Source organism: Rana temporaria, chromosome 1, assembly GCF_905171775.1.
Source record: "Rana temporaria chromosome 1, aRanTem1.1, whole genome shotgun sequence".
NCBI lineage: Eukaryota > Metazoa > Chordata > Amphibia > Anura > Ranidae > Rana > Rana temporaria.
Genome location: NC_053489.1, coordinates 383,911,579 through 383,925,274, shown reverse-complemented (window position 1 = coordinate 383,925,274; position 13,696 = coordinate 383,911,579). Strand labels below are relative to the sequence as shown.

General features: G+C 45.6%; 1 protein-coding gene across 1 annotated transcript in view; it reads right to left on the bottom strand.

The window, feature by feature from the left end:
- Positions 1–13,696, bottom strand: part of SEMA6B (semaphorin 6B) — a 1,705,299-nt gene that overhangs the window by 321,739 nt on the left and 1,369,864 nt on the right. The window contains exon 10 of the mRNA XM_040341109.1: positions 7,631–7,848. Within this exon, the coding sequence (XP_040197043.1) occupies positions 7,631–7,848 (218 nt within the window). The remainder of the gene's footprint in view (positions 1–7,630; positions 7,849–13,696) is intronic.

The window sequence follows — 13,696 nt, the reverse complement described above, 5'->3', positions numbered from 1 at the left end:
CCTTCCCTAGTAGCTGCTCCGCTTTTCCCCTTTACCCTCCCCCCTTCCCCCTCATCCTTGGTTCCATCTGGGATGTGATCCACATGTGCAATTGTTGCCTTGGTCTGGTTTATCACTGGAAGTGACCATATAGATGTTTATGTTTTTTGTCCCTTCCCTCCTTTGTGTTTTTTTTTCTTCCCTTTTCCCCTCCCCCTTTGTTTCCCCCCGCCCCCCTTCTGTTTTCCCTGATTTCCAATCTTTTAGGGGGCTAATTGTGAGAATTTTGTAAGTGTAATAGGACTTAAATGTAATATGCAATTGAAGTAGGTATTTCCAATGTGTTGTAAAAGAACAGTCTGTACTAGATATGTTGTATACAATTTATTAAATGAAATATGTATGTACACCGTTGTTTAAATGTTGTTGTTGTTGTTGTTTTGCTTTCCTTTTGATTGTGCAGATTCACACGCTGTCCTGCCATCCCGTGACCAACAAGTGGCTGACATCTGGTCGATACTTAGTCAGCTTGGGGACTTTGCTCTGAACAGTATTTCCCTGGTTCATTAGGCTCTTTGTTTATTAGCTCAGATGCCCTCCCTTGTTGTCCTTTGTTGTGGCTACTAGGGGCGTTTTCGGCTTGGCCATATGGACACACAAGGGCTTCTTTGGAATGCCCACTTTTTGCTTCGGTGCGCTGTCGCCCTGGTCCATCTGCCTGTGTTGCCGCCTGTCCTGCATGCCCCATGTGACTATGGGATCCCCCTTCTTTCCCCTTTGTGGGGATCTCTGGCACACACACCCGCGCCACTCCCATCTGGACGGAGTTATTGCCGCCCACCATCCGCGTCATGGATGAGGTAACGCTGGGGATTCTGGGCCTTGTAGGCTGTGCGGCCCCATTTGGCATTGGCGCATGCGCCCGAATGCGTTGTTGTGTCCACGCACGCCCGATGACGTCGGACGTGCGGGGGGAGATAAATGGAGCCAGCCCTTTCCATCATCCTTGCTGCACTGAACTGTGGAACAGCCTTTCCGTACCTTCGTACTTATACAGGTGATTGCTCTATATGTGCCTTGCTGGACTAGAGCTGTTTTGCTCTGTTTTTGGCTATGTTGTTTCTTCAACCTTTCTTTGTATTTTTCCCTGGACTGATACTTTATTGGCTGTACTATAGCCCTGATTATTTGGGCTCCTCTCTGTATTATTTCAGTAAATAGTGACCCCTAGCGGTCAATGGTATGATATAATTCCATACCTGAACAATATATATTATATATATAAAAAAAAAATCTTCTTTCATCCTCTTTTCTTATTTGTTTTCTTTTTACAAGATCGCGTGATCAGGCATATCCTGTCCTGTATCCAATCTGAAAAGGTTGAAGTGTTTGGCTGCCCTTTGTGTGCTACAATTTTGCTTCACATAAGTAAGTGCAACTCTATCATCATAAACTATATAGTTGTTGTAATGTGTTGGAACATAATACTCATTAGGTGCTATATGTTCCCTATAGCTGGGTCTCCATTTCTCCCCCTATTGTCAAGCCTCTGCCCCGACGCAGCATAGGTACCTCGGTGTAGGGCCTTTCACCCTTTGTGGTTTGAGCTGTTCTCGATGCCCTGGTGTTTCCAGGATTGATGTCAGTTTACCTCCTCCTCCGGTATGCCAGGTCAGCGTGTGTCCCCTTCAAGGAAGGCTCTTGCTCTGTTTGTATTTTGTCTTATTTGTTTAATGTACCTAGCTGAATGTATAATGTACAATCTCTCATATGTTGTTTTCTACTTTGTTAGAGCTGGCTATTTAAATCTGGTAGTTTTCAAAACCCCTGAAAAAGCCGATTAAGGCAAAATATATTGGGTTACAAACATCCTAAACCGACCAGCTGTCTAATTTGGGGAATTCCAGCAACCTGGATATCCAAGTTCTAACTAAAATTGTTTTTAATTCTGTATCATGTGTTGCATGTTTCTCAACTTTGATATTTTAATAAATTATTAAAAATTATTTGTGATATTGAGAACTTATTCTATTTAGCACCGCTAAAATCCCATTCCTCTTTCTGTTCTCACTTGCGTAGTTCAACAGCTGGAGGGCCCCATGTTGCCTACCCCTAACGTAGATCTTAGCAACCAATCATATCTAGGGGAGATGGCTAAGATAAGGGTATATAAATGCAAGTTTTAAAATTTTTAGACAGACAAGTCAGATAGGAGCTCATAAGGCTGAACTCTATGTATGCTCCCCTATTGCACGGGTCATAGAGGTCAGAACCAGTGGGCAATAATCTGTTCAGATAGGAATTTATCAGGCTGACTGTTTGTCTATGCAGCCCTATTGCACGGGTGACAGGTGGTCAGAAACAGTAGGCAAATATCTGTCCTTTTGTTGTAACTTGTCTCCTCGTACGAGTCAATAACTTGATCAAGAAAACTTGATCCAGAGTGTGGTCTCAGGTGAATTTATCTCACAGATAGTCTCACCATAAAAGTATTAGTGGGGTGGAAAGAAATTTCTGAAGGTAATAGTAAGGTGGACACTATTGCTGCTTTGACAAATGGAGAGGCTGCAAGGCCAGTAGACACAGGTGTGTTGGCTTTTGTAGAAGTTAACCTTCTCCAGTTGGAAGGATCTGAAAAGGGCACATACATAGCAGAGGTTTTGTCCACGGCAAAAGAGATAAGTAATGTTGAGCATCAGGATGATGGGATAAAGTATAGGGGCTTTGAAGGGCTCAGTGTTGCTGGAAATGAGAGGATGAGTGTGACACATGCGATTTGCAGTGCTCATGGGAAGCCGCAAGTTTTGTCAGTTGCCCCTGAGGTGGAGGTCTCTTTGAGTGTCTCGGCCCCTCCACTTCGTTAGTAAAGGAAAATTACCTAGAGTTCTGTGTTACCGGAGACAGGTGGTACAGGCAATGCTAAGCAATATTGATAAAAATTGGTTACTGCACTGTTGGTTACTTTTGTGGAAAGTTGTCTCACAGTTCTCTGCGAGAGTGCTTCCAGCGGCAGTTATGTGCAGAAGGCGCTATAGGGAGCTGCTAGAGGAATCAGAAATAATAGACATAGTGGAAGTCTCTCCGTATGCTGGTGTGATGGGGTGCATTCCTGCTGATGAGGTCCGAGGTGTGGCTGAGCAGTGGTTGGTACATGGCGCGTGTACTGTCTCACCCGCTATACCTCATGTAAAGGAAGGGCCCAGAACAGACATGGCAGTAGTGGGATTTCGGTCCATCACTTGCAGAGAGGTGCAGTTTGAGGTACCCGGAGACACTTTGACAGGAAATAACAGTGATAGTAACTATAACGAAAAAGTGTAAGAGTAGTACTGTAGAGCACTGTCAGAAAACTCAGATATTGGTTGAGGTACCAATGGACACAAAAATGGTTAAAGACATTGGAGTGGAAAAATGTGGCGAAAAATGTGCGTTGATAAGACAGTGCTATGAAGAAGCACTAAGGCATAGTGCGAAACGTCAGCTTTTCTTTTGTTGTGCTGTTTTTTGCTGTGGCATGTATTTTGTGATTTTTAATTAAAGGAGGAGTTTTTTTGGAGTGCGGCTGTCCCACCTTTTTTCCTTCATCCTAACCTGCATTTTGATTGCACTGCCTGCACCCTTGGCTCGGACCACAGGAATCAGATTACCTGGTTCTCTTTGAGCGGTTACCCACTCTCTCATAAGACAGTTGCTATTGGAGTGTTGGACAACAGGGTGCCATGTGAAACTGCGGGACTGTCCCAAAGGGAGTAACTGCTTGCCTGTATGTGGTCCCTCCATAGACACTGTCCTAGCAAACAAGGGTACAAGAGGTCCTAATGACAATATTGAGTTGAATAACCCCTTGTGGAACATTGCTATCGAGGTTAAACAGAAGGCTGTGGTGTTGATCTCAGATGGTTTGGTTGCCAAGGGTAACCACACAGGGATCAGTGAACCTGAGAAACTGATGTTGTTGGTTAATGTGGCATCTGATAGTGAGAAGGGTCAGTCCCTGACAGATTTCATGGAAGTTGGTCCCCAACAGTCCCAAGAGAGTAGGTCTGTGGGAGAAAAAAGGAGGATCCCAAGGGTAGAAGGGATAGAAAGATTAGTGGGAGCCCACGGTTCAGGAAGAAGTGCTGGTGGAAGCACACCCAGAAGAAGATGTGGGTGGAGTGCCCCTAGAGAAAAGGTTGGGCAAATTTGAACTGCTGGTGGAAACATACCCGGAAAAAGAACTGCGCTTACGCAGCTAATGGCTTGCCCAGAGGTGTCCCATTCATGGTGATGGGTTTATGTGTTCCTCCCTCTGGTTTGAAACAAGGGGGGAGGATATGTGGCAGTGGGACCCAGTGCTACCTTAAAGATTGCTGGTTTGGGCCAGATTTTGGAGAGAAAGGAACGCTGACTGCATAGCTGTGTGTTGGGATATTTAGTTGTGACCTGACTATGGTTCAGGGCTCCACCCAACAGACAGGAAGTCTGTGCATGGGAGTCAGGTGGACTCCCATTCCCCTGAGAGGAGTCAGAGGCTACATAGGTGCAGCCAGAGCATGCATGTCTGCAGGAGGCAGATGTCCTTGGTGACAGAGCAGCAAGGCACTGATCAGGAGTAAGCTTAACTCTAGGTAACACTTTTGTTCTGAGGAGCAGACCTAAGGCCTACAGTCAGATATAGGCTACCAGGCCAGTTTTGGACTGGTGTACTTACTGAAAATGCACCTACCACTTGAGTCTGATCACCCCAATCTTACAATATATATACTGGGCTAGAATCAGATAGCCCGCCGTTACTTTGTGCGGGTGTAGCGTATCTCAGATACGCTACGCCGCTGTAACTTAGTGAGGCAGGTTCTGTATTCACCTAGAATCTGCGCCCTAAGTAACGGCGGCATAGCGTAAATCTGCCGGCGTAATCGCGCCTAATTCAAATTGTGAAGAGGTGGGCGTGTTTTAGGTAAATAAAACATGACCCCACGTAAATGACGTTTTTGACTAACGGCGCATGCGCCGTCTGTGAACGTACCTCAGTGCGCATGCTCCAAATTAACCCGCAAAAAGCCAATGCTTTCGACGTGACCGTAAATTACGCAAAGCCCTATTCCCGAACGACTTACGTAAAAAATGGAAAATTCGACGCTGGCCCGACATCCATACTTAACATAGGATACGCCTCATATAGCAGGGGTAAATTTACGTCGGAAAAAGCCTAACGTAAACGACGTAAAAATGCGCCAGGCGGACGTACATTTCTGAATTGGCGTATCTACTTAATTTGCATATTCCTCTCGTAAATCGACGGAAGCGCCACCTAGCGGCCAGCGTAAATATGCAACTAAGATACGACGGCGTAAGAGACTTGCGCCAGTCGGATCTTAGCCAAAATCCGGCGTATCTTGTTTTCTGGATACAGAAAAAAGATACGCCGGAGCATCCTAGAAGTTACGCGGCGTATCAATAGATACGCCAGCATAACTTCTTTCTGAATCTACCCCACTGTATGTGTATATGTGTGTGTGTGTATATATATATATATATTATATAATTACTATATTGTTGTAGATGTTTTTGTATTTTGTCCAAGCCAATTCTTAACCACCTCCCACCCGGCCACTGCACATATATACGGCCGGGTGGGTGCTTCTTCTTTCTGAGTGGACGTTCATGAACGTCCCTCAGAAGGAGAGGGATCACGCGCAGGCCTGCGCAGTGGCGTGATCCCGATGCGCTCGTGTCACCCGTACACATCGCATCTCCGATCAGCAGGAGGGCTCTGCGATTGGCCCTCCTGATCACATGATGTCTGTGTCCAATCACAGCCATCGCATGTGACGTAAATAGAGAGCCTGTTGCTAGATAATCGGCTCTCCTCACACTGAAATTGTGGATTGCTGCAGCTAGCCGGTGATCAGCGAGTATGAGCTGTATTTTTTTTACAGCTTTTTACACACTGATCACTGGCCCAGTGTCCCCAAAACAATGTCACCACACACATGTTCCCACACAGTAAAAACACCTGTCCCCCCACATATGTAGCAGGAAAATCATATGTCCCAATGATCGTCTGCACACTGTGACAGGAAGTCAGGTAAATCTGTGGGTGTTGTCACAGACGGGACATACATTTCTGCCTTGTTTAGACAATACACCAATTGTTGTTAGGCGTCAGCTGCAAAGTGGCCAGAAAAGGTCTAAGGGCGTTGGAAAACGTCAGCTGTTCAGAATGAGGCAATTAAGGCCTCTATAAGTAATCCAGAGGATTACCACTGAATGCTGCATCCTGAGGCTTTGTGAATAAGGAGAGCAGTGTACTGAAAGTCTTCTGAGGAGGTGAGGATTGATTTTTCTGTGTGATAAAAAATCAAAAGACTATTGTTTTTCTGCTGTATGACCAGCAGTGTCTGCCCAGCACTAGGCTGTGCCGGACTCCATAGATGGGGCCTCTATCTTCACCACACAGGAACCTAAGTGGCCAGGGTTTATTTTATGTTTGATTTTGTTTATGCTGTTTGGATGCTTGCACTTGTTTTCAGCAAGATGGAAGAATAAACCAAAATCTTTGTTTTCAACCGTCTTCGACTGCCTGTCTGTATAAATTCAGTGTGTAGTGAACCCATCCAGGGGGTCACACACCCCGCTACCGAGCTAACCCCTTACAACACATACAGTATGTCCGTGATCACCTGCGCACATCTGTACATGATCATCTGCACACATCTATCCGTGATCACACAAACCAATTATACACTTAACAGGATTTTTTTTACCAAAGACATGTAGCAGAATACATTTTAGTTTACATTTATGACAAAATTAGATTTTATTGGATTTCTTTTAAAATGGAAAGTAGAAAATATTTTTCTTTTCAAAATTTTCACTCTTTTTTCGCTTACTGTATATCGCAAAAAAACTGAGTGGTGAATAAATACCACCAAAAGAAAGCTCTATTTGCGTGAACAAAATAAAAAATAAATAATTTGGGTACAGCGTTGCATGACCGCGCAATTCTCATTGGAAGTGCGAGAGCGCTGAAAGCTGAAAATTGGCCTGGTAAGGAAAGGGGTGAAAGTGCCTAGTATTGAAGTAGTTAAAGAGGCGCTGCAGTCTCCTATGTAAAAATTTAAAGTCAGCAGATACAAAAACTGTAGCTGCTGACTTTTTTTTGTTTACAAAAAAGTTTATTTGGAAGTTCAGATGTACAAAAATTGAATAATGTTAATACTGGGGTTAACAACAAAATCAAAAGCTGGAACAGGTAACATATGGCAACATACAAGGTTATTTGGGGAAAAATGCAAAAGATATACATATTAATCGAAGGGTAAACAGGACAGTACTTGTCCCAAAACATCCCCTTTTGGCTGGAGCTCTGCTTTAAGGTCAGTGGCTTGGAGAAGCTATGAAACGTCTTCAACATTACAGAACAAGTCCAGTTGAATGTGACTAACTACTACTATATATACACACCATGATCTGGATTAATGAGAACCCTTACAAATGCCTACTGTTTACCTTCACAACCATATTAAAAAGGTACACTCTTTTAATAGCTTCTATTTCATGCAATAAAATAGCTTTATATACATGAGGAGATATAGGTACCTCCTATGTAAGAGGTATGCATCTATATTTATATGCAGTTTTTTTCATAGCACTATAAAAACTATACCTGTTGATTGGGGTAGAGAAGAGGGCAATTAGAACTTGCTTTCCACCGAAGGCCAGAATTTCACTTGATGACTGGATAACATTGAAATAAAAGTGAGAGTCTCCAGGAACAGAACAGTTGAGGCGAGCTTTCAGGAAGGATGTAAATTGTTTTTCTAGAATTCTTTGAGATCCCCCCATGTCATTCTTACATACTTGTGCAACACGGGATACAATCACCTGTAGAGAGACACATGGGGTTAATATAGGCAAGGGAAGAATGAACATAGGAAGTTGAGAATACCCAAAGCGTAAATGCAGCAAACAAACCATTTAGAACTCATACCATGTGACTAGGGTGCCCAAGTGTCCCGGATTGCCCAGGACATGTCTGTCCTGGGTCCCGGGCACCTTCATTCTGGGACAATACAATGTCCCGGAATGAAAAAGATGACAATCACAACCTACTAATTAATATCTACATTTCCGGAACTGGTTGCTAGGGCCTGGCATCTTGCAACCAGTGACAATTTACTCTGACAGTGAGACCAGGAGCGAGGCCTGGGCCTAGTGCAGCACTGCCATCCCCACCCACCTCGACACCTCCTCCTTCTCTGGCACCCAGTGGCAAGCAGCAGGGACTGAAATAAATAATGGTGACTGCGCTGTGTGAGGAAGTGGAAAGAGCAGATGCACAGGGAAGTGGATAGCAAAAACCCACCACTGAGTAATCGCTAAAACCAGTGGGGGTGGGAGGTCTGTGGGTCAGTAATGGTGAACAGCAATAAGCATAAATTAAATATTAACATATACTATAATTAAATTAAATAGTGAACATCACAAACATGAAAAGCATGTAAATCCAAACAGCTTAGTTGATGTGAATGGTGCCAGAAAGTTCAGATTAAACACAATCCAGGTGGGTAGTGAACCAAATAGGAAACGTATAGCAGAGCTGCAGCTAAAAGTGCAGCATACAGAATATGACATTGCGCAAAGAGGAATGTACCATGTGTTGCACTACACTGTGTTAGGAAAAGCAAATCAGCTTTTTTAAGTCCATTTTGCATAAGCATGCTATCCAGTCATCAAACAAATGTAATTTGTTTAAATTGTTTTCACTTTTTCTTCTATTTTGATACATCACAGTCAGTCATAGGGGGGTACCACCAGGCCTCCTGTATGGGGCACAGGCACACAGGGGGGCCCCAGACAGCAGGAGGATCGTTGTAGTAGGACAGGAGAAAAATTACAGAATGATGCACTATGTCTGTGTCTCTTCCTCTAAAAGCCGGTTTCTCCCCCTCTCCCTTCCACCGACTTTTAACATATACAATAAAATAGAATTTCTTCATAAACTTACGGCGCAAAATCTTCCTGGATTTGACTTAAAGCCAGGTAAGATACGGCGGCGTAGCGTATCTCTGATACGCTGCGCCTATCCAATTATATGTGGATCTGGCCCTATGTGTTTTACATACATATATATTATACATTATATATTTTATATATTTATTTTTCATGATATTATTTATGTCTATGTTTAGCTTATGGATCCAGTTAGCACCCACGTATTACTTACAAAAAGCTGACAGTGGCTCCACATTATATATTCATGTATGTGAGACCTTATATTTTCAGCCTCAGGATTAGCCACACATCGCAATCTCCGACCCATTTAATGGCGCCATCCTGGATGAAGACGTGTACTCCAACAAAATGGTTGCCGGGAGTCTATTGTGATATCATATAGCCTAGAGTGTCATGTTAATTAACATCAACCAGTAAAATGGCCGCCGCCTGTACAGTGGCACAAACTCTGGCAAGATGGCCGCCCGGTTACTTCCGGGATTCACACATAAAAGACAAGCTTAGCAGCCAATCCATCACCTCTGATGAAGCCACGTGACGTGGCGTAACATGTAAGGGACGGACAGACTAAGGAACTACACCAGGAAGCATTGCTGTCATTTTCCTATTCATTATTGTAAGCAGCGTTATCTATTCTTTTTATTTTATTAAATCGAGCAATATATAATTCACCATGGGATACCTACTCTTTATTTATTCTACCATTGATGTACATCCGGAGGACTGAGCCCATATCGCAAAACGCCAGGAGAAACCGGATCTGTTGGAGCCGCACAGCACACATTCCTCATTAACAGAGACCCATATACTTAAAGGGGAATTCCACCCACAATTTCACTTTTTAAATATAAATACCCCTGTAATACACAAGCCTAATGTAGTCTAGTAAAGTTAGTCTGTAAACTAAGGTCCGTTTTGTTAGGGAGCATTTAGTTAGTTTATAATCTAGAAATAGACCGTGGCCATCTTAAGTGTGGGCATCATGAAGACAGACTGTATGACTTCCTGGATTTCAGCCTTGCAGATCTCGCACATGCTCAGTGCTGCACAAGCGATGTAATAGGTTTCAGTCAGGTTTGCATAGCAACGGGAGTGTCAGAGGAAGTTGCCGCCCCTTCTCTATGCAAATAGGCTATTTGCAAGGACTACTGGGATACATTAAGCCTATCCCAGAAACCCTTGCGAATAGCCTTGTGACTTAATAGCCTAGGCTAATAAGGAGGAGGAAGTAATGAAGGACTACAAAATAAAGGTATTTACAAGCAACAAAATAAATAAAAACTGTCCATTCTGAACACTATGAGATTAGGGCATGCAGCACAGTCAAACATAAAAAAATGGGTGGAACTCCACTTTAAGGCACTACTATTACTTTGGGAAGGCAAGCGCTCTGTGAGCCCACTACATTGAAGGTTTACTTAGAAGATCACTGAAGAAACGGCATCACCATTATTACTGTCTCAGTTATCCACAAAGGCCCAGATTCTCAAAGAGGTTACGCCGGCGCATCTCGAGATGCACGGCGTAAGTGTAAATTTGCGCCGTCGTATCTATGCGCCGTACCCACAGAACCAGATACGCCTGAAAATAGGCTTCTTTCGATCGGCGTAACTTTTGTACGCCGGCGTAGCGTAGGCGCATATTTACGCCAGGAGCATCCTGCGCTCCCATTGATTTCCTATTCAAATATGCAAATGAGGGAAATACGCCGGTTCCCGAACGTACGACCGCCCGACGCGCGTAAGCTGTATGTCCGGCCTAAACTTGCCCCTCATAAAGCAGGGGCAACTTTGCACCAGACGTGTGCAGGTCAGCTGGAGAGCAGCTTCAGCAGCACTGTTACGGACGAGCTGAGCAACCGCACTTGCAGGACAAGACTTCTGTATGCCAACATGCCAGGGGCATGGTCATAGCTATACTAGTGTGTGCCCAGGCGTGTAGAAGGAGGAGGGCACGGGAGAGGATATACCGAACGTGCATAAACATCTTTGGCATGGGTGATTCGGAGGTGTATCGCATCTTCAGATTCAACACTGATGCCATCCAGGAAATAGCCACAACCCTGCATGACTAGAGATGTACAGAACTGTTCGCCGGCGAATAGTTCGCGGCGATGTTCGCGTTCGCCGCCGCGGGCGAACATATGAGATGTTCGATCCGCCTCCTATTAAATAACATTGAGCAAACTTTGACCCTCTACCTCACAGTCAGCAGACACATTCCAGCCAATCAGCAGCATACCCTCCCTCCCTGACCCTCCCACCTCTCGGGCAGCATCCATTTTAGATTAATTCTGAACTTGCATTCTTAGTGAGAGGAGGGACAGAGTTGCTGCTGCTGATTTTATAGGGAAAGCGCTAGCTTAGGCCAGTGTACTCCAGTCCTGAACGAATCTGATCTCTGCTGTTAGAACAGCACCCCAAACAGCCCTTGTTAGGGCTAATCAATCAGTCTGCTTTTTTTTTTCTCTGTAATCTGTGCTGCGTGGTTTGCAGAGAGAGAGAGACAGACAGAGAGAAAGTGTAATTTTTTGGAGTTAGATAGAGCAGGCAGGCTAGTCAGTTAATGTTACAGTGTGTAGAGGATATATATACATCACCAGGAGTTGTACATATATTTATACACTGTATAGTTTAGTTAGATTAGAGGTGCAGGGTGCTGTGTAATATAAAGGGGTCCAGTGGTGCAGTTCTGTGTAATATAAAGGGGTCCAGTGGTGCAGTGCTGTGTAATGTAAAGGTCCAGTGGTGCAGTGCTGTGTAATGTAAAGGGGTTCAGAGGTGCAGTGCGGGGGGCGTGGCCAAGACTGGCATGTGAGAAGACGTGTGTCTCACAGCTCCTCCACAGTACCTGCTAACGATCCTCTCCCAGCAGCGATTCGAAGGCTCTGAACGGCTGTTCAGCTGGTTACTCACCCGGTCAACCTCCCGGTCCATCCGCCGGCTCACTGCACCCGCGGAATGGCTAAAAAACAGGATGACTGGCCGCCACTCGAGATCCAAGATGGCGCCGCCGCGGCCCGGGCCCTCTGCACACCACGAGGCGCTGACAAACCCAGGGGGGAGCTCAGCAAAAAAGCACCAAAGACTCAGGGTAAGGAGTACCCTAGAGACATGAACTTTTTTACGCAGAAGCTTGGGGGCCCCCAGGAGCAAGGAGCAGGGGGGGGAGCTGAGCGGTCCCCGGACTCAGGGCAGGCCTTGCAGGGACAGACGGATGGCGGGGCCTGGAAATGTGTGGAACATGCTGACGGTACTGAACAGCCCCCCTCCATACATACAGATCCGGATACTGAGGCTGGGGAAACAGAACAACCGACACTGGCTGAAATACTAAGAGCGGTCCATGTATGTACTGCATCAGTGAACACATTGAAAGAACAGTTTGGGGGCCTCAGAGAGGAGGTATCCCTGTTACGGCAAAAGATAAGGGAGCGCACGACGGCGGTGGAGAGCAGGGTGAGTGAGGTGGAAGACAGGCTGCCCCCAGTTGCCCGAGAGGCCCATGCAGCCATTCAGTTGGCCAGGGACACTAACAACAGGGCTGATGACATTGAAAATCGTTTACGCCGCAATAACGTGCGCATAGTGGGGCTGCCGGAGAAAACGGAGGGTCGGGACCCCACGACCTTTGTTGAAAGTTGGCTAGTGGAGTTATTCGGAAAGGAGGCCTTCTCCCCATTTTTTATGGTGGAACAAGCGCACCGCACACCAGGCCACCCGCCGCAGCCTGGGGCCCCCCCTAGGCCTATCCTGGCCAAATTGCTGCATTATAGGGACAGGGAGGCGGTGCTGAGGCATGCCAGAGAGAAAGCTAATGTGCAGGTTAACGGGGTCCGAGTGTCCTTCTACCCGGACTTTTCTGCTGAGGTGCAGCGCCGCCGGGCCAAATTTTCGGATGTGAAGAGGCGTCTTCGCGCACTACAACTACCATATGCTATGCTGTACCCTGCTAAGCTGAGAGTCACTGCAAACCGCCAGGCCCAATTTTTCGAATCGGCTCAAGATGCTGCAGTATGGCTTGACCGGAATGAACAGGCCCTACGTCACCGCGAGAGAGAGGAGGAAGGAGACTGACATTACAGGAGCTGAAGCAGGTTAATATGTTTGCTCGTTACTTTTTGATGTACTGTCTACACGTTCTATAAGCGGAGGGGTGGATTTCCATCCCCTCTTTCCACTTCCCCTGTTGGAAATAGCTGGCCTGCTGTTAACATTTATTGCTACCTGCACAAAAAGGCTCTTATCCTGTTTCTATGTGATTATCTTTTTGCCATGTTCTGCTGGGAGACGTTACACTTGGAAGAGATCTTTGAGCCACCTTGTAAAGCTGCAAGGAAAATGCGATCGCTCCACAATATACGTGGAGCAAAAGTGCCTTATAATGGTTCGCTCCCTGTTGGAGCTGAGAGGTCAGCTCTGTTGGCGACCTGGGCCTATAACTTTTTTTTGTTATTTTTGTCACACTACAGTTCTGTTTTCGGACTCTAGGCCAAGGATGTGGGACCGGTCAGTTGACGGCCCAGGCCTTTCGGTTTTTGCACTTTTACCACCTACATCGAGAACTCTTTTTGCTTACCATTGCACCGTGGCATAGTGACTGTCCTTTCCTGGCCACTCCTGGGAGAATTTTGAGGAGGGTGAAAGTACAGGACGTATGCTAGCAAGAATAGCTAACTCCCAGCGAAGGTCCCCCAGCATCGGAGCTATTAAAAACA